Below are 27,643 nucleotides of genomic sequence, written 5' to 3'. Positions count from 1 at the left end.
ATATTAATGATCCCGACTGTTACGTAACAGTCGGTGTTGTGTTGAGATTCGCCTGTTCTTCGGAGGTCTTTTAAACAAATGAGATTTATATAAGAAGGAGGAAACAATGGAGTTTGAGACTCACTGTATGTCATTTCCATGTACTTATCTCGTTATTGAACTATGCTAAGGTAAATTCAATTTTTGAATCTAGGGCACCTTTAACTTGCTAAACAAGTATGAACTGTCAATCAGATGATGGAAGGCATGTAGTAGATTGTGTGCAACAGGTTTTTCTACAACTGGTCAGTTTGAAACGGCATTTCCTACCCATTTTATGTTTCCGTAATACATTTCTGAGTGAAACAGAATAAAGTATGTGAAAAAAAAAAAATGTGGTTAGACTTTTATACAGTTAAAATCCAAACATTTAGCTCTTGTAATGTACCTTCACTTGTGACTCCTTCTTCTGGCTCTTCACCTTTCTGTTTAAAGAAGCAAAGATAATAAAATTATTTACATAAAAGACCAGTCATTTTTATTACTTTATCACATTGTGTCACAAACACAGAATGAACAACTACCTACCATTCAGCTGGAAAACACCTTTACAACATGACATTGTTATAAACAAAGATACATACATATGCATTTTCCATATTATTTATGACGATAGATCAGTGTTGGGGAGATACTGACTGAAAATAATGACACTACATTATTCAGTGTGATAGTAGCTCAGTTGTTTTTGAAATAGTCTAGCATTTCCAGTAATATGCTAATATTTACAACAAACAGTGACCAAACACATTCTCTTAGAACGTTCTATAATAAGAAGATTGGGGAAATCCATTTTATCTCATCAAATCAATTGGTTCGGTTGATTATTCATAACGTGACACAAAATACAATCCGTGTACCTTCTCGTATGTCTGTTGTGAATATATCCGTCGCAACAAAAAGTTATCGCGTTCACATCTGTAGCTGTCATTATGACTGTCATCAGACAAACACAGTGAAGAAAGTACTCGGATACTTTTTGGGGATTTCTGAGAGTTGTACAACAAGTCACATTTTTATTATTCGTCACATAGCCATGCACAGAAGACCAATGGCCAATAATACATTAAATTTTGGTTTGTTTTTCACCAAACCCTATCGTAAAGCCCCAGAACACTTGGAATATGACACGTGTACCATCGGACAATTCTGTGATACTTTTGTGTTTTTAAAAAGCTTGGTATCCATTCACTGCTATTATATGGACGAGCGCAAAAAATTCTCCTTCTGTATGAAAGAAGGACATACGGCATTAGAACAACACCATGGTGAGTAAATGATGACTTAATTTTCATTTTAGGATCAACGAACCCTTGATTTCTTTAAAAAAAAAATAAAATAAATAATAATAATAATAATTTGATCATTTAATGTGACGACACCTGTCGCTCTGTTACACGCTGATAGCCGATTTAAAATGCTCCTTTTAAGTGTTTGTGTAAGCGCTCTCTAAAGAATGTCAAAAGGTTTCTATTTACAATGTGTTTTTGCAGAGTTGAGCTTTATAGCCAATCACAGACGTATCTGTTAAGTGCGTGAACACAATGGCCAATCAGATTTAAGCTAGTCAGAATCCGCAAAAAAAGGCAGAGTTTTTGTTCAATGAGTTCTGCATGCTCGCAAATCAAAAGACGCTCGCAAAGACAGCTTCATTGATCATAACAGGAGTTTATTTGAAAGCAAATCGTGTTTTTGTATAAATTATGGCAAAATAGAATAAAAATGACATAAAATCGCTTTGAAAACAGCTTTTGAAAACGAAGGTAACATTACATGAACTTAACTTCTAATGTTAAAGTTCTTTTTTACGTTCATATTCATTGTAAATCACAATGCGCCGATATATTGTGGAAGGGACATCAAATGACACGTATCGCTGAGGTCAGGGTTGATCGATGTACCCTGAGTTCACACGCCAAATGTCCAACTTTGAGTGGCGTTCCAGACGTTATTTCATAGAAGGAGGTGGGAAAAATCCAAAAACCGATCTGTCTGGAACACAGCATAACTACACATTGCAAAATTTCTGGATCGATAGCCATATTTAAATGCGTGACTTTTTTGTTTACAGGTTTTTAAATATAAAATAGTTTTAAGTACTTGTTTTATGAGCTATCCTGATCGCGATCATTTATTATTTAATGAATAAATCGGATGAGTTAATATTACGTAACAAACATAAAAATATGTTTGTCCGTCGCCAACGAAGAACATTTTTGACCCAGGAAATCCCTGATTATGCCACCCTATTTTGTATTATTTTTGTACCTGAAAAAAACACTGTTTTTTTTTTTTTTTTAAATGTTACGTATATGTTACATAGTTATAGAGTCTATAGTTATATAGTCTTATTTAACAATTACAATGTTAATGCGATGGTCAAATTGTTCTGGTTTTGAACATTTCGGAAATGTGTATGAATTTTGAGAAAATATTGTTTAAAAATTTCATTTAATTTCTGCAGTTCTGTTTACGTCTAATTTGCTATCATTAAATTGGTATCGGTTATTTAAAACATTGCTCAGTTTTACCTCAAAACTAATTCTAAATGGCTGTAGTTTGCATCAAAGTAACTTCCCCAACACTGTTCAATGAAAATATATCACATGACATTTATTGACTTCAACAAACTAAACAATTATTTGAATATCAGTACAAACACAACACAGTAACCAACAGATGAAGGAAAGCATCCGGCACCATTGAACTGCAACATTCAACAGCATCACTCTTATCTGCATCTAATGATGCTCCAACACCACCAACAATCGTTCTGAAGCTGACTAAACTAAATTGGTAATAATTTATCCCTAGTTAATGTTCATTAGTATCATGTGAATGTGTGGCATATGGGGGACTGACAACATGATTGGTGGAAGCGAATGATTAGTACTACTGAGGTGGGGAAAAGAAATCCAAAAATAGAACAAAACGGACTTGGATAAATGAAAGTGAGTAAGATGACATGGTGTTACCATGGAAACAAAAACAGAGAGAATGAAATCAAGGTAAAGAAGTCTCACCACATCGGCACAGAGCCACTCCTCAATGTCATCCATGACAGAGGACTGCGATACGGGGATCTATGGAGCGAAAGCCACGGACAAACCAAAGACCCCCAAAGCCACGAAAGAACAAAAAACATCCCGAACAAACAAAAACACAAACAATAAAATCACCAGAAGGTTTGAGAGGAAAATAACAACAACAAAAAATGCAATCAATGCCAAAGCGAGCCACGTGCCTCACACACTTGCGCGCACACACACACACACATACACACACGGCTTGCACATAGAGCTGGAGCAACAGTTTCACATGCTGTGAGAGTGAAAAATGAAAGGACACTGAAGGAGAGATGCAGTGATGTGTCAGAAAGAATATAAGACAAGCCTTTTATCCATAGAAATATAGGATTATGGTGAAATAGATGGTTGCTTTTTTAACAGTAATATCAGAACAGCGGCACAAGGGCTCCCCCTACAGGGCTCTATATGATGGACTCTTCGCACATTACATACTTTATTGCACAATATGTATTTATTTCCAGTGTCATTTCTTCTGAGAAGAATCAGAATAAAACAATGAAAGGACGGTCTTTATTGAAGTTAGTTTAAGGTGCCCCTATTATGCTATTTTAAACTTTGTTTAGGAGTCTTCAACAATATGTTTACATGCACCAAGGTCAAAAAACACTTTAATTTTCTCATAATATACATTGAAGCATCACCTCGTTTCTCACAGTATTTGAAATGGTTCGATAAAGGATTCAGTCTCTATAAACCACTTCTTTGATTGGTCAGATGATCCAGTCTGTTGTGATTGGTCTACCGTTTACAGCACATGTCAGAAACTAAACACCCATTACCATATCTGAATTTTAGCTCTGGATCTTGTTGGCATAATTCATATGTGTTACAAACCTACGTAGGAAGTAAGACTGGAATTACTGACTACTCATTTTATGCAGTTCAGAATCGGTTCTTTCTTTTGGGAGACTATAACTCCATTCATCTGCACTTTGATCTTTGAAACTTTGCAGACCTTTTACATTCACAAACAGCTGTACTACACACTTGAAAGACAATATCTGAAAAAGCATAAGAGGGGCACTTTAAATACTACCAGACAAATAATTTGCTATTCAGCTTTCTGAAATGAGTTTTGTGGACAAACTTAAATTGTGCCAATGATGTATGAATTTCTTTACAAAACTAAAAATTAGGCTTTTTGGAAAGGATAGAGAAAAAAAGGTAGCCAAAAGTAGCCAGTATACATGTGAACTCCATCTGTAATGTTTAAAATTCATCCAAGGATGCTCCTCATGAAGTTGGTCCAGAGAATAAAGTGTGAGCAAAAGCATGAATCTAGACAAAAAGTAAAAATAAATAAAGGATACTTGATTTTTTTTTTTTTTTTGTCACTACAAAATTTTTATTCATTACATATTTTAAAAAAGTGTTGGTGACTAAACTTTTATAATAACATGTTTAAACAGTAATAATAGGAAATGAGTAGGTTATACAGTATATATAATATTACTATATATATATATATATATATATTTTTTTTTTTTTTTTTTTTTTGGGTTAAGATTAATCATGTTAAATATAAATCTGTTAGAACAGAACCATGAATTAATGGGTGAGGTGGGTAGTTTTAATAGTAGTGATGATGATGTCCAGTTTAAGGATCTTCTATAAGCGAACTACTGGACAGTGTAAAGCCCATTCACACTGACAGCACCTTTATGAGTGGATATACAGTACTGTTCAAAAGCTTGGGTCTGTACGTTTTTTTTTAAAGAAAATAATACTTTTATTCAGCAAGAATGCATAAAATTGATCAAAAGTGACAGAAAAATTATAAATGTCTTTATTATTTCAAATAAACGCTGTTCTTTTGAACTTATTTATTCATCAAAGAATCCTGGAAAAAATATATCACTGTTTTTAGCACTGATAATAATAATAAATGTTGAGCATCAAACAAAGACTATAGAATAACACAAGATGTGTCACTCGTATTGTTTTGAATGGGAGAAAGTGTAACGCGCAATATGGCGGAATAAGTCCCGCCTTCTAAATAAGAGCCAATCGCCGACTGCTAAAGTCATCGCGTCACTGCAGCAGCCGTTAGAATCACCGGTTTCTATGGAAACAGTCAGACACGCGCCTCCGAAGAGACGCGCATTTAGGTCTGTGCATGTGCATTAGCTTGATCCAGCCTGAAAAATACATTTTTTTGTCATGATTCGAGCGTTTAGAAACTAAATTTATGAGGCGGTTGTTGTTAGATTTCATTGGTGATTTCAAATATGAAATTTAATCGTAAGGTTGGTGAACAGTTTGAGAATTTGATGTTTCCCCGTTCAAAGAAATTGCATGATGCCCAGGATGCCCGAGAGGCGTTTCAAAGATGGCCGCCGAGTGAAATGACTTGTCTTAAAGGGACTTCGGCATCAAATCAGTATATTAGAATTATTTCTAAAGGATCATGTGACACTGAAGACTGGAGTAATGATGGTGAATATTCAGCTTTGATCACAAGAATCAATTAGATTTCAAAATATATTACAATAAAATATAAAATTGTAAATAATATTTCACAGCACTACTGTTTTTACTGTAGCAAATTAATGCAGCCTTGGTGATCATAAGAGAATATTAAAAATCTTACCAACCCTTAACTTTTGAACATTAGTGTATTTTTGGTGAAAGTAAGTGTTCATACTGCCAGATGCCCTAATGTTAACATTCTTGAGGGGAAAGAGTGTTTGAGTTGGAGACAGATCTCAACTCCTATTGTCAGATCTTCAGATCCTGTAGCAGCTTATTTGCATAAAGTTAAACTGTGTTGTGTCACTGGATACGCCCACAATGCATCGCCAACAGTCACTGTTGCTCCTTTTACTTTCAGATCAGCAACTCTCATTGACTATGTTTACACGCAAACTCATAATGCGATTATAGTGATATTTAGGCAATATTGAGATCAAGCCTTACCGCATGTAAACGCAACACTTTGATCAAGCTGATGTGATTAAGCTCATAATCACAGTAACTATAATCACAGTAATACATGTTGCGCACAGTGCTTTTAATCATAATAAACCGGCATGTAAACACTTTAATTGCATCTTTTCACTCTGATCAAAGTGAGTATGGACGTACGCAAATAAATTTTCATGTGCAATTTTGTAATCATAAAAGGAATCATATTTTTGGGGTGTTGAAGATGGGTCACCATGATTTTGCCAAGTAAGACATGTTCCTGGATCAACATGTTTTGTTGATCCTGGAACAAAATTCCTGTCCAAAACTTTAGTCCTAACCCTATCCCTACCCCTAAACCTAACCCTACCCATAACTTCCCCCTAAAATCAGAGGGAAATGATAGGTGAATAACACTGATGTAGAAGCACCTAACCCTGGTTGTAAGCCTAAACTTGACATAAACTGTTAAGTTGTCCCTCAAATCTGATTGGTTGATTGGAATGTTGTTCCAGGATCAAAAAAGATATTGATCCAGGAACACGTTGCACTGGTGAAAACACGTTCAGCTCTGATTATTGCAAATAATAACATTATTGGTGCACGTGTAAACGCAGTGAATGAAAATAAATGACTTATGGGGACTTTCAGTTGTGAATGTTTCTTGAAACTCCAGCTTTAATTTTGGAGTTCAAAAGAATACAAGATCCAGAACCTTCCATGATCCTGATTTTGATTGTGTTAATTCCTGTTAGAGTCCAGGGTCTAGCTAGTGTATGATGATGAAATCTACTGATTTTCCTCTGAAAAAAAGTAGCGCTGCGTCCGAAATCACATACTGTCTGAACAGGTACTACATTTGAATTTACTTTGCGACCGTTAAAAAAGTATGCTCTATATAGTATCAATATGGGGGGTATGAATACTTCATCCGCCATTTTGTTACTGTCACGTGACCTAACAGCATAAGTTGCATTGCTTCACTTTCATTCATAAAACCCCTCCTGTGGCCTCAGGGGATAGTACAGTGTCCATTGTATACGCACTTCAAAATTTTGGCGGAAGTATTAGGTCAAAATCTGAGGACTTTCCGCCAAACTGTTTTTCGAATACTATGTATTCAGACATACTACTCTTTTGGCATACACTGTTTTTCACATACTATATAGTTGGTAAGTATTCAATTTTGGACGCAGCGTAGGTGTTTCCTACTTGTGATGGAAATGAGGTGATGAGGTGATTCACAGTAAAAGGGACAAAGCAAAGAGAAGAGCCCAGAAACGGCCCTGGAACCATAGAAGAGTTATTAGATCAGAGATGTCGAGACAAAAATATGCTAACCATTAAGACTCTTTCCATACAACGAAAAAACACACCATAAAAGTGGTATATTCAATTCCTTCATGGTGCTTTTGTGGTCACTATGAACTTTAGTTGTACAGAAAGAGTTGCTTCCATGGAAAATAAAACAGCACAGAAGTTTGGAACGACATGAGGGCGAGAAAATAAAGACAGAATTTTCATTTTTGGTTGATCTCTTAACACATGCAAGTCGACTCCTCCGCAAATCAAATCAGGCTTTGAGAGAGCGGCTCTCCCTTTTACTGTGGGTGTGTTTTAGTGGTGGAGGGAGGTGAAGGGGATGAGACTGAGGTCAGGGCTGAGAGGACGGAGGTGGGTGGACACGAGGGGACAGTGGTTCTGGTGAAATCCTCACCATTCCTTGGGTAATGAGCCAGCTGTCTATGGGCTCCAGCTCAGCGTTAGGACCTTTTACATTCAGCTAAATCAACAACAGAAAACACCTTACACACATGAAGAAGAGCAAAGCACCCACCCCAAACAAGCACAGAGACATGCCACCTCCATCTTCAGGAGAACTGAAGCAGGTGTCATTAAGGGCAAGAGAAATGTAATTCTGAGTCAATGAACTAAGGTAGATGGAGTGGGAAAACAAATAAAAAGGAGAGGGGAAAAAGAAGTGTAAACTTTGTCCCATGGGCTGATTGCTATACAGTGCACCTCTAATCCAGGACCGTTATGTAATCTTGGTCGATTTCAACACAAAGCATGTCTGGTACCAGAGATCTAATCAGTCTAAAATGATTTCCTAATATTACTCTTGAAGATTTCATAATAAGTCTTTATATTACATTCAAAAACATTCTTTTTTCCAGAAATAATTGCAAATTATACATACACTGACTTGAATAAAACTTTTAAATGACGATAGTATTTCTGAAGTAAAATTCATTGTTTTGTTTTTTTTGTTAGGGTGATCTGTCGTTATAGTGTGCAACAGTTGGGTTCCCGAAGTAAAAACTCCATTCATTTTCTCCATATAAAAATAATTGTTTGAATGATAACTTATAAACCTTTAAAGACAGACCTACTGTAAGCTATGAGGTTGTAAATCAATAATATTTGCTCCTGTTGAACCCGTCAGCCTGCATTATTTCAATTTAGTTTTAAAATAATTGTTTAACAGCAGAATTCCTGGTGAAAAACTACATTACCCATGATGCTGTACAGAAAATTCCACCAATCAGAGAGTCGCGGCAAGCAAAACGCATCCAAAGAGCTCTTTAGCTCCACCCACTCTTATGAACATCGCAACTGACGTAATCCAGTCCATCTCCCTACGGTCTCAAAATACTTATATATTTCAATACATACGCATATTTTGCAATAATTTATATAAATAAATGTAAACGTATAAATAACTTTAAATAATATATATATATATATTCAACCTTTTTAAATTTCTTTTAATTCTTAATTCTAAAGTTTTTAATCCGATTATGCTGTTCGCAATGCTTCATGGGATTGTAGTAATTTCCCTCACTAAAGAAGTTACGTACACAGTCTTGTACCGTTGTATTTTTGTCCGATTTTCAAGTCAATCTAAGTTTGTAGTGTTCGGATTTACCTCATAGCTAGACCTGGTTGGTTTGGTTCATGGCTTAAAACACTTTAACGAAGACTATTTTGAAATCCCTATGGGGAAATTAATGGAAAAATACTTTCTAAAAATGCTTTAATCATTATTTATCAGAAAACAAAATATTATAACAAAACTGCTTCACTGCTTTAATATTTGAAAAAAAAAAAAGAAAAAGAAAAAAACTTTGTCCACCAAAAAAAATCAATCATGCAGAAAAAACAACAACATAAAACAGGAAATTATATCAAAGAGAGGACCCAGATAATTTGGCCTTTTTATGGCAAGGTTTGTTAAGTTGTAAAATGACGTATAATGTGACTCCCCAAAAGTTTAGCCCCTTCAATGAATTAATAATTTATAGAATTAAAATATATTTAAAAACCTTATTTTTAACTTTATTTATTTTTTTAATACGTGTAGTACACTTCATTATGTATTCAAGGTGTGAGGAAAATATGATTGTACCAATTCGCATTTTAAATGATTTAAAAGATTTGACATGATTGCAAAGAGTTAATTTCTAAGAACTTGACATGTTTTTAAAAGGTTTTTCCTTTTCTGTATCGTTGACACATTTATCATTGACCCTTAAACTGCTTTCAACATCTTTCTGGCATTGAGCTTAATACAAACAACATTATTTTAGTGTAGCAACAATAATAGTGGTATTTTGTAACATTGTGGTCTTGTGGAGACAGCAATAATATTTTTCAGCCAAATCAAACCCAAGCTAATCTGCCAGCACTTGACCAGTCCAATCTGGGCATTAACAAGCCGTGGCATGTTGAAGACTAATTTTGAATGTGTAATTTTGTGTTTTGATATGGAGACCTCATAGTGCCAATATGAGTCAGAAAGAACAGGAGCATTTTTATGCCAAAAGTGAGTATGAATGACATGCAAAGATAGAGGACTATAAATGTGTTAAATATAGTGCTGCAGGGTTGCCATATTTTTGTAGGTCAAAACCCAGAAACAAGTTCGCATTTTAGCACTTCCGGTTCTAGCGTCCTGAAGTCAATGGGTTTTTTGGTGAAATGCCTGAAATAAGCTCTGTGGGAAACACAAACTGAAGATATTTTCAAGTTTTATTCTATGACATAAAATACATCAGTAATAGCCTTTTGTGATATTTTTAAAGCTTAAAAAGGTGGTTGCTAAAGTGGCTAAATGGGACTACAGAGGTTAACATTAAACATCATCAGCCAAACAGGTAAACTCATCTAATCACTAGTCTGCTTTCACAGCCTCATTGTGTTCATATCGCGCTCTTGCAAACTATCATAACTCTGATTCTCAGGGAAGCTTAGTGATGGTGATGTTGAAGTCACGCAACCATAGTGTAGCTTGTTTATAGCCTAAGTTTAGCTTTTGATTTCTGCCGATTGCATTTATGCTTTAAAACTCATAGAAGTTAATAGAAAAATAGTTCTAATAGAAAAATCCTATTGGGTTTTTGTTGAGGGAACCAGTGTGATGCTAACAAATGGGTTGGCCTACAAAAAATATGTCATCCGTGTACCACTCTATTTGCCAATCAAGACATTCCCCCATCTTCTGAGAAACAGTGAGGTCTACAGCACACTAAAAGTAATAACAAGTAGGAACTGAGTGATCAGAGGAAGTCATCAGCCATTAGCACCACACAAACCCTTCATCACTATGAAAGTACAGAGAGACAACATGCTGTGGGAAACTCACCCCGGTGGCATTTTGTTGTCTGATGTCTAAAGCAGAAGCTAGGCCAACCAGAGCCTGAGGTTCCTCGTATTTAACACTGGAAAACAAACAAAGAATACAGATTTTTATGCAGCCCTGCACCTCATTGTGTTCTGTCTTAATTCCACAGCATGAAGGGAAGATCTTACAGATTTATGAGTTAACTGCTCATTTTTAAATCTTCCCGGTCTACTGACATTTATGACATCCACTTCAAACATTACAATGTTCATGATAACTTTAGCTAACTATACAATAAGTAAATCCACTTCACCAGCTAATCACTCTTCAACAGCGATGCCATAGAAATATACAGAGCTAACACAAAAAAGGAAGTTCAAACACAAAATTCTAAAGGTGGCTGAGCGCTTGTTATCGCTGGTGCAGAAAGTCTATAGCCATAGCAGTGGGGAAGTGGACACTCACTTTTTGCGCTGGTCAGCCAGAGAGCTGGACCTGGTGTGGGCGAACATGTCAAAGTCATCCTGAGGGTTGTGAGCGGTCAGAGAGCTGAGAGTGCCGCTGACGCTGTCTGCACCCACATCTACCGGGAGAAATCATCTTAAAGTCAACTTTAAGTTGTTTAGAGGAATAAAAGTAACATATCTTTAACCATACAACAACAACAACAAAAAAACATGTTATATATTTTTTGTTGCACTTCATTTTACAGTATGTGCACTTACATGTAGTTACTAGGGCTGGGACAATACATCGATTATCGATTCGCAACATTCTGATATTTTCCCAATCCATCGTGATTCTCTCTCAAATCAATTCTGGGCCTAGTTTTAAACAGCAGATGCCACTGCGTGCTTTAGAAAAACACATAATGTTACTCTGCTTGCTTCCAGTTCCTTTAGACACACAACTTAAACCTAAAATAATCATTCATAAAGTTCGAAAAGGTTAAAGTGAATTACAAGGGTTTTTGCAGTGGGCTGTTTACATTAATCTCGCGTCATAAAAGCCAAGGTGAAAGTGTATTTAACCATGACTCAGCCGAACACACAAGCGTTCTCCAGCACTTATCTTCATGAGCATTTGAGTGTGTGGTTAAAAACTAGCATAGAGCGCCATCTGCTGTTAAAACTAAGCTCAGAATCGATTTGAGAGAGAAAATATCAGGATCAATCCAGAATCATTGCATCGCTATTTTAGAATTAATGTATTGTCCAAGCCCTAGTACTTACAGTGTACTTAACTAAGAAAGTACTGCTAATATAAGCTAACTACATGGGTTAAGGTTAGGTTTAGAGGAAGGTTCATGAGTTGTTGAGTTGAGGGGTTGTCATTACCTAGTTATTGTAATTACTATGGTAAGTGCATAGTATGTACATGCGGAACAGCACTATAAAATAAAGTGCTACCATACTTTTATCAATATAAAAAATCAATTTGTACTCCAGTCTGAAATTGTCATCCTAATTAAGATGTGCTTACCAAGTCCTGCCAGCTGTGTGGAGAGGGAGGCTGTGTTTGCCACAGCAGCGGCAGCAGCAGCAGGAGGAGGAGGAGCAGGAGGCTGCAGGGTGGATGTGGGTGTATGAGTGGGTGTAGCGCTAACTCGAGGACTGACCACTGCTGGAGAACCAGGACCCAGATCTATTAGATTATCCTCCTCTGAAGCCGCATTCAGGACCTGTGCATTCACAACACACATACACTTACTTTTCTAAGTTAACAATCAGCATTCACCTATTACATCCACCTTTTTCCAAACGAGCCGACTGTGTTTTAGATTATGGGTGGCAATTCCGGTTTATTCTATTTTTTTTTAGACTTTTAAGAGAATAACGTAATGCTTGGTATTTTAATGTGACATTTTTTCGCCCCAAATCCTCACGTCTCTTTCCAGGTTTGTTTTTACATGGATGCTTTAAAATGTAATTGTCACTTCTAATCCCTATTAGCAGTTTACTTTCTAAAGCAGGTAAGTACAATATTTATTGTCTGTCAGAATGATGGAACTGTAAAATTTCAATCACTCAATGTTGCAGTTATGATTACATTTTTGATTAAGGCAGAGAATTTTACATAATACAGACATATATTACTACAGTGATATGTAACACGTCAATAATACTGCTGCGTAAATGATTCGGGGTTATTCACGGTCTGCTGTAGTAATTTGTTAATGTCTTTACACTTTTAAATGTCCTGTTAATGTCCGCTGATTGAAGGGGGAGTAGAATAATGTCATCTCATTGTAAAAGGTGGATATGCTGTAATAAATAATAATTATGATTCATAATAAATTAATCATAATGATAATTAAATTCGGCTCAATTTTTAAAAGAAAAAAAGCAAATTAAAAAGCAATTCAATAGTTTCTAAATACCAATGCATTTTCATTGAAACAATTTTTTTCAAGGACACTGCATTATGTTCAAGTAATTTAGAGTAATATACATTTAAATAGTTGGTGGAAAAGATGATTATGAAAACATTACACATAATTAAATAATAAGTTACATTTATATATATATATATATATATATATATATATATATATATATATATATATATATATATATATATATATATATATATATATATATGTGTGTGTGTGTGTGTGTGTGTGTGTGTGTGTGTGTGTGTGTGCTTAAGGTACATTATTATACTTACATATATAATAAATATAATATAAAACAAATTAAATAAAAATAAATATAACACATATATGTATATAATTAAAGAATACATGATTTTTTTTAAATTATAATCAAAACATATATAATATTATGTATTATTTAATTAATGAATATTTAATACTAAGTAATAATAGTAATATTAATAATAACACAACAATAATAATGTTAAAAGAATTCATGTAAAAATAAAAATAATTTAAATATTTACTAATTAAATTTTGACATCTTTTTTTTTTGGGAAAAGCTGACATTTCTACAGAATTAAGGCCTATAATATATAGGAAAAGGAAGAAAACGGGGAATAATATTTTAATTTCTAGGGTCTAGAGTTCAAATGTGATGCAGGACACTTTCTACATGACATAGATGCATCATACTTGCCTCTCTCAGCTAAGCATCATGCAAACAATTAAATAACAACAACAAAAAAAAAACATGAGCAGGCACTTAACAGACAAATATTATCACAAGGCACATATGTACCCTACAAGAAACAATATTCAACAATGAAAAACAAATAAAAGACTTAAAAACTTTTTTTATGCTGATAGTTTGTGTAAAGAAAGCAGTACTGCAGTGTCAAACTCACCCCATTGTTTTGTGCTGCTCTGCCTACCCTGTATCTCTCGTACCTGTTAGAACACAGAGCACTGGTGAAATATCAAAAACACTCGTCAAGATGAAGATGAAAGAAATGTTAATGTGTTTTCAGACCCTGTGCGCTCTGCTCTAAAGCAAAGGAAGTGAAATCAAAGGCAAGCCAGAGTTGCGTGTCAGCCTCAAGATGTAAAGAGGTTCCTCTGAGAGCCGTCAGATTAAGGCTGATGAGGGAAACTTTTTGTGACGGACACCTCTGCTCACCTCTCGTAGCGCAGGAAGATGTTGTTTAAATCATCATTGGCGTGTAGCAGCTCTTCGGTGACCTCTTCGTTAGACACACGAGAGATGAGCTCCACTATCCTGTGCTGCATGGCTCGACACGTCCTGTTCAGCTCCTGAGACACATGACACTCTTCAGCTTTGCTCTTATTCTTACATGAAATGCATTATGGGACATTAATCTAGACAGAAAGGACTAAAACAAATACATAGTATATAAACATATAAAGCACAAATTCATAGACATGCAATAGGCTAGATGAGGTGATTCTCGGTTTTAAAATATTGTGCTGTTACACCCTCTTGTGGTGACATGTAGATTCATGAGTAAGTATTAAAGGGATCATTCACCCAAAAATGAAAATTCTCTCATCATTTGCTCATCCTCATGCTGTCCCAGATGTATGTGACTTTCTTCCTTCAGATAAACACAAGCAAAGATTTTTAGGGAAATAATCCTCTTTATGAGTCCATATAATGCAAGTGAATGGGTGCTGCTTGGTTGACGCTTGAAAAACCATATCGCTACTATCATGACGGTAATCCATACGACCTCAGTGGATGAATCACTGTCTTCTAAAGCCAAATGATAGGTGTGTGTAAGAAAAATACAAATATTTTTAACTTGTAACTAAACCAAACCGTTCCGGTCTGCTGTCACATGACCGAGACATTGTGACACGTGAAGTATGTGCGTTGTGAAGTTCACGTGAGAAGTGGCAATGCTTTGTGCTTCTGTGTTACTTCTTGCGCAAACTTCACAATACGCTTACGAACTTGTGAACATTCCAAGGAGAGTTGGTTTATAGTTAAAAGAGTTTAAAATATGACTGTTTTTCTAACACACACCAATCGTTTGGCTTCAGAAGACATGGATTCATCCACTTTGGTCGTTTGGATTACCATTATGATTACTGTGTGTGGTTTTTGAAGCATCAACCAAGTGGCAGCCATTCAATTGCATTATATGAACTCATGGAGATGGATTACTTCCCTAAAAATCTTTGCTTGTGTTGATCTGAAGAAACAAGGCCATATACACTATATTGCCAAAAGTTTTGGGATGCCTGCCTTTACGTGCACATGAACATTTAAGACATCCCATTCTTAATCCATAGGGTTTAATATGGAGTTTGCAGCTATAACAGCCTCAACTCTTCTGGGAAGGCTTTCCACAAGGTTTAGGAGTGTGTTTATGGGAATTTTTGACCATTCTTCTAGAAGCACATTTGTGACGTCAGGCAGTGATGTTAGTGAGAAGGCCTGGCTCACAGTTTCCGCTTTAATTCATCCCAAAGGTGTTCTGTCGGGTTCAGGTCAGGACTCTGTGCAGGCCAGTCAGGTTCCTCCACTAACTGGACCTGGCTTTGTGCACTGGTGCGCAGTCATGTTAGAACAGGAAGGAGCCATCCCCAAACTGTTCCCACAAAGTTGGGAGCATGAAATTGTCCAAAATGTCTTGGTATGCTGAAGCATTAAGAGTTCCTTTCACTGGAACTAAGGGTCCAAGCCCAACCTCTGAAAAACAATCCCACATCATAATCCCCCCTCCACCAAACTTTACACTTGGCACAATGCTGAAAGTGACCCATTCTTTCACAAATGTTTGTAGAAGAAGTCTGCATGCCTAGTGCTTGATTTTATACACCTGTGGCCATGGAAGTGATTGGAACACCTGAATTCAATGATTTGGAGGGGTGTCTCAATACTTTTTGCAATATAGTGTAGATCATGAAACAATGGCTGTTGGCGCCCTCTGCAGGCATTTGTTATAATACATAATGTACATAACATTTATATTATGTATTTTGACAGTGTTGTTCTTTAAAACCATATTATTACTTGCTTTTGATACTTTATTTGATCCAAATATTATTGCCTCATTGTTATTATATATGTATTTTAAAGGCATAGGTCTTTGCTTTGCTACCAAAAAAATTATCCAATTACTCGATTCATCATTAACATAATTGACCGATTACCCGATTGCCAAAATAATTATTAGTGACAGCCCTAACATAGTTAATAACTTTTCATTTTAATTTAGGCTATACTTCAAATTTCACTCAAAAAACGGCATTATATATGATAATTAAGCTTTAACATTTAATGCATAACATCGTAATCAATGCAAGTAATTCTGTTGTAGTTTTACAAAGCATAAACAGCCTACAAAGAAAAAAAATATTGATCTGTTTTATTTTGGACAGTTGACAATGGCCCTCTTGTTAATGTTCCATGTGCGTAACTTTTTTGCGCCTTGTTTTAGAAATTACATGAATAAATGTAAAATTAAATTGGATGATAACTGCTCTTTTAATTTTTGCTTGTTTCTGTGTTTGTTTTCATTCCTTGAACCAGTTCAGTGCTCTGGTAAAAATACCCTGAAAAGGAGTGAGCCTAGTGGGAAAACTCGCAAACCTGGAGTAGTTCGAGATCAGATGCGTCTTCTTGGCCCGGCACCATCTCTGTCAGCATCTCTGACATCACTTTAATATTCCCACGCACAATGTCCAGCTCACTTCTCAGTCTTGCAATCTGTGCACACAAACAAAACACTTCCAAATTAACTATAGATATGAACAGAAAAATATAGTGGTAATACTCTAAAAAACATCTATTTTCTTTTAGGAAAAAAAAAAAAAACACTTTTGAATGGTAGTGTAGACAGGAAACTGTTTAAGATTAAGTTTATTTCTATAGCACTTTTCACTAAAATCTCTTCTTAGTATCACTAGGTTTGGAACAGAGCCTCAGTTCAACACATTTCAGCCTAGCATTGAATATAGCATATAGCAGTCTATTCTAAGGTGAGTGTGACCTGCTCTGGGTTTGCTGTGATCGGGCCTGATACAGCTGGAATCTGGGTGGGGTTTACGTCGGGTGTCGCAGCAGCTGCAGGTTTAGGGATCGCCTGAGATGCTGTCTTGGGCTGCGTGGGTGCTTTGTACTTGTGAATGCCTGGATCCACCTCAGGAACTCCCTAAAATGACACGCAAGAGGAGATGAAGCAAAATGAATGAAAACAGATATGCAAGAGCCGTAAGTGTGGTGCATTTTTCTCACCCGCTGTGGTGTATGGATGGGTGACAAGGCATCCAGGTCTGCCATTGGAAACTCAATTCCTTTCCTCTTCAGCTCCTCGTAAATGTGTACGACTCCAGTGAGGTCTGGGCTACTCCTGAACGCATCTGCCCAGGCCTGGGGTTGAACACAAAGACAGAGAGATGATTGGTTAATGTACAGTGGGTTATATGAGAGCTGAAAGAGATACTATATTATATTAAATACACAATAACCAGGTTTATATATTTATCAATAAATCCAATTTCTTTCAATCTCATATATTTTTACTAATTGAATGTTGCTTGTTCTACAGCAGCCATTTGTTCATAATTTTTAACATTCTGAAAATATGATCATTTAAGTAAAATAAAATAGATACAAATATTTAATAAGAAACTATGCCATGATTTTGTTTAGTTGCAGAATTCTTACCCATTTCATTTATGTACTGTATGACTGACAAATATGCATCACATTAACACGGTTGACAGTTGATGGCACCCATTGACTTCCATAGTATTTTTTCTTACTATGGTAGTCAATGGGGGGCGAGATTCTGCTTGGTTACAGACATTCTTCAAAAGATCTTCTTTTGTGTTCACAAAAAAACAAAAAAAACAAAAAAAAAAAACAAATAACACAAAAGAAGATATTTCAACAAAGAAACTTATACAGGTTTGGAACAACTTGAGTGTGAGTGAATGATGACAAAAATTTCATTTTTGGGTGAACTATCCCTTTAAGTCATTTTAAAGGGTTAGTTCACCCAAAAATGAAAATGATGTCATTAATGACTCACCCTCATGTCGTTCCACACCCGTAAGACCTTCATTCATCTTCAGAACTCAGATTAAGATATTTTAGATTTAGTCCGAGAGCTTTCTGTCCCTCCATTGAAAATGTATGTACGGTATACTGTCCATGTCCAGAAAGGTAATAAAAACACCATGTGACATCAGAGGGTCAGTTAGAATTTGTTGAAGCATCAAAAATACATTTTGGTCCAAAAATAACAAAAACTATGACTTTATTCAGCATTGTTTTCTCTTCCGGAATCCTTTCCATTTAATTGATTCCATTGAATCCTTTCATCTGTCAGCGTTGGTAATGCACTTTTACGTCGCCGTGGTTGTTTTTGGCGATTAGGACATCCGCGACATTTTGAAGCATCAAAAATACATTTTGGTCCAAAAATAACAAAAACTACGACTTTATTCAGCATTGTATTCTCTTCCGGGTCTGTTGTCAATCTGCGTTCATGACTCCGCTTCTTCTTCTTCTTCTTTCCTGTTTTACGGCGGTGGCATTCAGCTTATTGGTGCATTAGCGCCCCCTTCTGCTCCGGAGTGTGGTTCACGACTCCGCAGTGATGCTGCTGACGTGTTATCCGGTGCGCCCGAGCTTCGTTTACAGTCTGAGGGAGACGCACGCTGTATTCAAACTATTCTACATTGTTTGTATTTTGGTATTGCTATATTTTTTAAAATGGTGCGTAAGTGTGCATGTCGCGGATGTCCTAATCGCCAAAAACAACCACGTAAAAGTGCATTACCAACACTGACAGATGAAAGGATTCAATGGAATCGATTAAATTGAATCAATTCAATGGAAAGGATTCCGGAAGAGAATACAATGCTGAATAAAGTTGTAGTTTTTGTTATTTTTGGACCAAAATGTATTTTCGATGCTTCAAAAAATTCTAACATGAGGGTGAGTCATTAATGACATCATTTTCATTTTTGGGTGAACTAACCCTTTAAGGCCCCATTGCTATTGGGCTTCGGCACCCTGGTTGAAAACCACTTAGAAAATGGCTATAATTGCCAAATTTGGAAGAATAGATTCTCTGGATGGTTAGAGATATGCTTGTTGTCTAATGGTGGGAAATTTTACAGGCTGAAAAACGATGTGACCATTGAATTTGGGAGGACGCAAAAGTGGATACAATTCTGGAAACTGTCCTGTATCTACCTTAAACTGAGTCAATCTGATTCTGCAATGGCTTCCAGTCAACTAGAATTAATGCAATTGGAAGCTGCCTCGTAGATCAGGTCCAGCAGACCTAGTTTCCAGCCCCAATAAAGAGGCAGTCCTCTAGCTCTAGTGCACATCCATTCTGAATGCAGCAATGGTCATCAACTGTGTTTTCTAAAGGTGTTTATTGCTAAAACAAAGGAAGAGCTCAGGGGGAATATTGAGCCTAATTGCCTCATTCAGTTCACCTGAATCAGTGACAGCACTTTGTCCTGCACTATAGCAGGAGGGTTGGTCTTCGGAGTGATGATCTTCACCATGACACCTTCGATGAAGTCTCTGTTGGCAATGTGGACGTGAAAACGGTGGCCACAGTTTTTCACGCAAGTCTCCAGCACCTAGAAAAGACAAGTACGTAAGAAACTGAGATTATCAATCATTTAGACAAGCCAAAGCTTGCAGATGACAGCATAAAACAGCACTTCCAGCTAGCAAACTGCATCCAAATAGCCACAAAACACATTATTTAAATGTCAAAATAGCCTCTGGCAAGCCTGGAGGAGAAGTTTACAAAGTACTCAGCCGCCATTAACTATTAAAGGTGCAGAGCATCAGACTAAAAAAACAGATCTGCTCTATGTGAAAGTGAGGGAACTCACAGTTAGAGCCAGCATCACTTCACGGAAGTTCTTGTTGCCGTTGAGTCTCTTTTTCAGCGCACGCATGGCATCTTTGGGCCTGTGGGGGAAAACAGTGTAAACGACTAGACGACAGCTCATTCTCACCAACTATAAATGATACCTATATAACCATCCACACCAATGGATTCTAGGCGCACACTTCAGTTATGTTCTGCCATAATTGCAGTGGAAACTTTGAGGAAAGCAGGATTTGACTGCCTTTCAATGGTGTTCATCAGTTGAAAAATAAATCCTCTGAGAAACTGCTTATAATTGTGGTGTGAGCTCCAATAATCTCTTATGGTGCGATTACATTACCGAAATTTTGGCGAAATGTCATGAGAAAGAAACATTCATTGTCTGTCGTCAATAGTGTAGTGATATATGAAGCACAGCTCACACAAACAAGCAGCTTTCAATGCAGCGAATCTGTGTGACCAACCTGAACTTGTTGCGAAGAGATATCTTTCGTCCTCAAGCAAAATTCACAATCACATGGACTTGAATTGAAATGACTAGATTTTGCATGTAAAAATTTGCCGAACAACAGTAAATGTGACTGCACCTTTGGTGTTAGAGCATTTTTTAAAACTTTATTTTAATAGTTATTACCCAATGGGATAGTTCACCCAAAAATGAAAATTATCCCATGATTTACTCACCCTCAAGCCATCCTAGGTGTATATGACTATCCTCTTTCAGACAAACACATATTCTGGCTCTTCCAAGCTTTATAATGGTAGTAAATGGGGCTCAAGATTTTGAAGCCCAAAAAAGCGCATTCATCCATCATAAAAGTAATCCATATGGCTCCAGGGGGTTAATAAAGGCCTTCTGAAGTAAAGCAATGGGTTTTTGTAAGAATAATATCAATTATGTTTAACTTTATAAACTATACTAACTGGCTTCCAGCAATGGCTGTACGCAATTCTAGTTCCTGCGGAAGAGTGATCGCTCTGATCCGATGCAAGACGTATTGACGAACAAGGAAGCGCAGAGGATAGAGCAAAACAAAACACGTCATAAATCAGAAGTCTAAAATTAGAATTTTTAAAGAGAAATGTCGGAGGATTTCGATATAAGAGAATAGGAGCTTGAGTTGTTGCCAGCCCTATTTATTTAAACCTTGAGAGGCGGTCGTACATCGGCTCAGAGGTCACTCTTCTGACGGAACTCGACTTGCATACGGCCAATGCTGGAAGCCAGTTATTATAGTTTATAACGTTTTGAATATGGATTTTTCTTACAAAGAAATCACCACTTCAAAAGGCCTTTATTAACCCCCTGGAGCCGTGTGGATTACTTTTATGATGAATGAATGCACTTTTTTGGGCTTCAAAATCTCAAACCCCATTCACTACCATTATAAAGCTGAAGAAGCGATTTATTTATATGTACTTTATATCACAAAATAACCATTAATTAGTGCCATTGCTCACATTTAGGGTTAGGGATATGAACAAACCCCTAACAGTAGCTATAGAACTGATGTTTTGTGTCATAGACTCTTTGCGTCTGTTTTGTTAATTTCAGCATGATTAGATCAACTATAATTACCCAGGACTGCAACTAACTATTTTAAAGCATACAATTTTGCAGAGCAGTCTGTGAGCTCAGGACAGGAATTAAAAGACTCAATCTGACTAGACACCACCAGAGTGCCAGTACTGAAAGCCCTCTTAATTCAGTGTAATTCAGGGCCAGGAAGTTCATCATCTCCAAGCTTACATAAGCAGCAGCAATTGGGTTTGTTTTTCCTGTGGTGTGATCAAAGCTCTTGTGTCTTCCCAGTCAGATCTAAGGAGCTTTTTACAAGCAAGAACAATGACAGCTACTAAAAGTTGAACTCATTGTAGAGACATTTTAACATTTGTACAAATGAACGCGAGAAATAATTTTTAATCATTATTCATTATTTTTTAATCAATATTTTTGTAACAGGGTGTTACCAACATGGCCGCCAACTGACTTGCCTTACGGACAAACTTTGCTCAGACTCAAACTTTAGACTGGAGAAATGGAGAAAAGCAATATTAGCTCCATCCAAAAACACATTACCTCTGAGTAGGTACTTCTTTTGAATAAGTAATTACTATGATATGAACATATATGAATGTGCTTAATATAAATGTAATCTGGATGTACTACATTCACCTTTTTGTCACTGTCATGTGACTTATGGTGGCAGTTGCACTGTCATTCACAAATCCTCTCCCTTGTCCTCATGGGATAGTAAAGTGTTCATTTGACTTAGTCTTCTGTTCAGACTACTAATTTCACATTGTTTATCGCCAAGTATATAGTAGGGAAGTATGTGATTTCAGATGCAGTCATCGTGTGTTATCCTCAAATAGAGAAGAGGAACTATAGTAATAGCCTCTTGCATTATGGGAAGTACAAAAGGGCAGAAGTGAAAAACGAACCTGAAGGAAGAAAAAAAACAACAACTGGGAAATTCTGGAAATTCTATAAATCATGTCAGACTCGACTATTCTTGCAAAGTCCAAATGTACTCTTTGGCATAATCTGCTTAAAGGGGGATTTATGTAAATAATTGAATGCATAATTAACAGGAAAGATTGTTTAAATTCTTGAAAACACCCACAACTTCTAATACAACAGGAAAAAACCAGCCCAAACAAAGCAGAGCACAACAGAGTCCTGTGTTCCCTTACACAGAACAGAGACAAGCCTGTAGTGCCAGTTTGATGACAGTATGTGTGAGAGAAAAAGAGAAAATGAAGAATCATACGGAGCTGGAACAGCACTGTGACTCTGTGTAAAGGGCCTGTCTTCACCTGGTATGAACATTTGGTTTTTGTTTTCTCCACTGAACGTCTTGCTCAGATGATTCGAAAATCCACTGAGATAAAACCTATTTCCGTTCACAATACTTCGCATCATGTAGCATTATATGCCGATGATGTTCTGGGCCCGATTTCCTGAAAACTTCTTAACTCTATGTCATTCTTAAATTATACTTTAACGTTAATATGTGTTTCCCGAAACATTCCTAGTTATTCGAAGTCATTCTTTGTAAGGTTGGTCTGGACCACTCTTAGCTATACCTTACCTTATGTAAACGAATATAGTTTTGAAGTTGTAATACACCCAATGTTCAATTATAATGGCAAAGAATAAAATGCAAAAATTCACTGCTAAATTCAAATGTGCTTTGGTGCTGAGCCAGAGACAGATACGCTCAGCACTTGACATATATCACAACTATTCAGTGTTTTCAACCACACCAGGTTTATTTTAGGTTTTAGACATTTAAAAACACCTTCGAATGAAGTACAAGGCTATGCAGTCAAACCAAAAATTATTCAGCCGATTTTGATATTTTTGATAAAATGTTTACTAGTGGGTGCAGGACACTATAGTTCATTTATGTAAGTGAGGATAGCAAAATAAAGTAAACTGTGACATATTATACCCAAAAATTCTTCATACAGTGTACTACCAGTAAAACTGATAAAAAAATTTGGAACCAAAAATTATTCAGACACTTTGGGCCCTATAATACACCCGGTGCAATGCGACGCAAGGCGCAGCGCAAGTGTGTTTGCTAGTTTGCGTCCGGTGCCGTTCGCGTTTTCCCGTTCAGCGCAATGTCCTTAAATTAGTAAATGCATTTGCGCCAGTTAGTGAGCCCATGGGCGTGCTGGTCTAAAAAAGAGGTGTGTTCAGGCGCATTGCCGGCGCATTGCTATTTTAAGGAGCTGAAAATAGACCAACTCAAACCTGGTCTAAAGTCTAAAGTCAACGGCGCAATATTTTTTTGTTAGAGCGCGTTGGTAGAAACTGCGCCTCTGGGCGCGTCCACAGTGTGCGTTGACTTTGCTTATTACACACAGGGATGCGAATCACACAAACATGCCAAATATTAAAAACAACAGGATTACAGTGTAAAAGAATATTATTGTGTAGGCTACATAAATATAAAAATGTAATGATGAATAGTCAGTGCCGCGCTAAGCCTTCGCGGGGCCCTGGGCCCTGAAATTTAAAGGAATTAAAGAATTAAAAAATTGAATTTATCTTAGCATAGTTGAATAACAAGAGTTCAGTACATGGAAATGACATACAGTGAGTCTCAAACACCGTTTTTTCCTCCTTCTTATATAAATCTTATTTGTTTAAAAGACCTCCGAAGAACAGGCGAATCTCAACATAACACCGACTGTTACGTAACAGTCGAGATCATTAATATGTACGACCCCAATATTTGCATATGCCAGCTCATGTTCAAGGCATTACACAAGGGCAGCCAGTATTAACGTCTGGATCTGTGTACAGCTGAATCATCAGACTAGGTAAGCAAGCAAGAACAATAGCGAAGAATGGCAGATGGAGCAATAATAACTGACATGATCCATGATAACATGATATTTTTAGTGATATTTGTGAATTGTCTTTCTAAATGTTTTGTTAGCATGTTGCTAATGTACTGTTAAATGTGGTTAAAGTTACCATCGTTTCTTACTGTATTCACGGAGACAAGAGCCGTTGCTATTTTCATTTTTAAAACACTTGCAGTCTGTATAATTCATAAACACAACTTCATTCTTTATAAATCTCTCCAACAGTGTGTAAAGTTAGCTTTAGCCACAGAGCACCATCAAACTCATTCAGAATCAAATGTAAACATCCAAATAAATACCATACTTGCGCGATTAGACATGTTTCATGACGAACACTTTGTAAAGATCCATTTTGAGGGTTATATTAGCTGTGTGAACTTTGTTTATGCTGTTTAAGGCAAGCACGAGCTCCCTGGGTGGGGAGCGTGAGCATTTAAAGGGGCCGCAGCCTGAATCGGCGCATATTTAATGATGCCCCAAAATAGGCAGTTAAAAAAAATTTATAAAAAAAAAAAATCTATGGGGTATTTTGAGCTGAAACTTCACAGACACATTCAGGAGACACCTTAGACTTATATTACATCTTTTAAAAAGACGCTCTACGGCACCTTTAAATTAAAAAGGCTGTCTAGCGTATCTCCAAGGATTAAAAAATAAATAAATAAAATAATGTTGTAAAATATCGGTCGCCTTAAACTCACGCTGGGGGCTCAGCTAGAATAAAGAATATAGATTTAGTTTGCAATTTGGATTATATTTTTTTATAAAATCCCATGAGTCCTGATAAATGCAATTTGTATAGAGTGTATAGAGTGAATTATCGATTCTCAAGCCATCGATGTCAACCAATTCAGCACAGCCGCCATGGACAGTACCTGGTAATGTCTCACTTAAGAAGATATATCTTAAGCAACCTTCCAAGGGATAGTTCAGGGAATTCAGTTTATATTTTCAGTTAAGGTACACATTTAGAGTCTTCATGGCGTGCTAAGAGACAACGTTATCGGTAAACCCAGCCCTGGTTTTCATGGAAAATCCAGTACAGTCTATTTCTAGCCTGCTGTCTATTTGTGAAGAGTTTGGCCATTTACCTGGTTTCAAGGTTAACTTGTCTAAATCTGCCCTAAATGAGTCTGCTAAAATGTTGCCGTATCCACCCATTATTTCTGCTGTTCAGCACTTTAATTATCTTGGGATTCAAATTTATCCCTCTTTGAACCATACTGTGATGCATCATTTTCAGAAGTAGGCAAGGACATCAAGAGAGATCTGGACAGATGGATTAATCTGCCCAACTCTCTACAGGCCAGGATCTCTATTGTAAAAATAAATATTCTGCCTCAACTGTTTTTTTTTTAATTCTATGATACCCCTCCCTTCTGTCAACTTCTGGAATTAAATCCATGGTAACATCTCCCAATTAATCATTTGAAGTTGGCTACTTCACAGAGGAAGAGGGTAAATGGGGGCTTAACAGTATTACATTAAGTTCTATTTTTGGTCTTTTGTGCCTCTGCTTGTATGGTTTAACCCTCATACCCCTGTCTCTTGGCGTAATCTGGAAGACATCCTTTTTTCTAATGCATGTGCTTTGGTCCCATAGTTTCCCATCTTATTCAAACTTGGAGGTTGGGTGAATCTAGATGCAATATCTCCTGTAGGTGGCATACACAGTCTCCCATATTCAATAATAAAGGCCTGACAATTGGTGACAGACCCATTCCTCCTTTGCACTGGAGTAGGACTGGCATTTGCTATTTGAAATACATTCATAATGATTCTGATTTGTGTTCTTTTCAAGACATTGCAAACTCATTCAATTTGCCAGCCTCCTATTTTTTTTTTTACTTTTTTTTTTATCTACAGCTTAGATCGGCCCTCAAAGCATATGGTGCACCTTGGCAACAGCCTTTGCTTGTACACCCTTTATATAAATCGATTATTTCTCAAGGGAAACATTAATAATAAGTATAAAGCGCACAGTACTAGCTTTCTGTTAAATGTCGGATTCTTACATTTCTGGATGTGACTTTTTTTTTTAACTGTCCACTGCTCGACTTAATGGTTCGGATGAAAAGACACTCTGTATTTTAGCACACTGTTGCTGAGTCACTGAAAGCCTGGTTGAGATGATCTCTTTTCTTTACCTGATTTAATTTAAGTTGGTTTAATTCTGTTTACTCATTAATTCAAGCTCCTGAACTTGAGTACTTCCCCTTTGTTTGTTTGTTTTTTCTCTACCGGTATATGTATATTTTATATTTATGTATGGATGTATGTGTATGTATATGTATTTAGTTATGTGTGTGTATTTCACGAGTAGTGATGCAGCTTTGACCACAGGAATAAATTACATTTTAAAATGTATTCACATTTCAAAAACAGTTATCTTAAATTGTGATAATATTTCACAATGCTACTGTTTTTAAAGTATTTTCGATCAAATAAATGCAGCCTTGGTAAGCATAAGAGACTTCTTTCACAAAAATATTACCAACCCCAAACTTTTGAATGGTAGTGTACGTCATTTAATATGTCAATGTGTATGTTTATCAGTACTAAAGATGTCAAAAAATTTAAATCAGACAGTTCTTCTATGGTTGACCAGGGGCCCATTTTAATAATGAGTTGACTTACTCCGAGATGGGAAAATTTTCAGTTTCAGAACAACTAAATTGAGTTAGTTCAATCAACTCCAATAGCCTCAATATGGCCACAATACCAAGCATTGGAAGAATATTAAAATCCAACTGGAAAAAGAATAACTGTTGCTTTTGTGTTAGTAGGAAATAAAGAAGACCAAATAAATTGTCCATACAGTAATCGGTTTCATTTTTAGAAGGTGCGATGATGGGTATATTGTGTGTCATCAAAGCATCCAACCACATTGGGAAATCCTAAATGTTATTAAAAAAAAGACCCAATAATTAAATTGCAATTGTTAGGTTACTTCCAGTGATCGCTGCATCATGTTATCAAGTGAACGTCATTTATCAGATTTGCCTCATTTAAACCGATTCTGCACCACTGACCTGCAATCCTGTGAAACTGCTCTTTGATGGCTCTCATAGGTTTGTGTCCAGGAAACAACACAAAAACTCTCAGAAAAAGCGTGAGAGCGAGGCACACTTTCCTTACCGCTCTGCATACAGCGGCCTTACTAATGTGCTCTGCATCCCCAATGTCATATAGAAAACGACCATTCAAATGTGCTCTATAGAGAATGATGTAATTGCAAGCAGACTGGGTCATGACTTATGAGTAAACATTCTTCAAATGATCTTCTTTTGTGTTCTGCAGAAGAACAAAAAAAAAAAAAGGTCTTATGCTT

General features: G+C 36.5%; 1 protein-coding gene across 5 annotated transcripts in view; it reads right to left on the bottom strand.

Annotated features, from left to right (window-relative positions):
• Positions 1–27,643, bottom strand: part of LOC137017907 (TOM1-like protein 2) — a 52,864-nt gene that overhangs the window by 1,984 nt on the left and 23,237 nt on the right. For 4 of the 5 annotated variants that reach the window (XM_067382670.1, XM_067382667.1, XM_067382671.1 and 1 more), the window contains exons 3-14: positions 19,928–20,006; positions 19,517–19,666; positions 17,295–17,429; positions 17,050–17,211; positions 16,650–16,766; positions 14,211–14,344; positions 13,939–13,981; positions 12,139–12,337; positions 11,122–11,239; positions 10,678–10,753; positions 3,063–3,122; positions 428–464 (exon numbers count right to left, since the gene is read on the bottom strand). In XM_067382670.1, the coding sequence (XP_067238771.1) occupies positions 428–464; positions 3,063–3,122; positions 10,678–10,753; positions 11,122–11,239; positions 12,139–12,337; positions 13,939–13,981; positions 14,211–14,344; positions 16,650–16,766; positions 17,050–17,211; positions 17,295–17,429; positions 19,517–19,666; positions 19,928–20,006 (1,310 nt within the window). The remainder of the gene's footprint in view (positions 1–427; positions 465–3,062; positions 3,123–10,677; positions 10,754–11,121; positions 11,240–12,138; positions 12,338–13,938; positions 13,982–14,210; positions 14,345–16,649; positions 16,767–17,049; positions 17,212–17,294; positions 17,430–19,516; positions 19,667–19,927; positions 20,007–27,643) is intronic. The other variant, XM_067382668.1, reaches the window with a different exon arrangement.

Source organism: Chanodichthys erythropterus, chromosome 3, assembly GCF_024489055.1.
Source record: "Chanodichthys erythropterus isolate Z2021 chromosome 3, ASM2448905v1, whole genome shotgun sequence".
NCBI lineage: Eukaryota > Metazoa > Chordata > Actinopteri > Cypriniformes > Xenocyprididae > Chanodichthys > Chanodichthys erythropterus.
The sequence above is the reverse complement of the archived record's forward strand: the minus strand, read 5'-3'. Positions and strand labels throughout refer to the sequence as shown.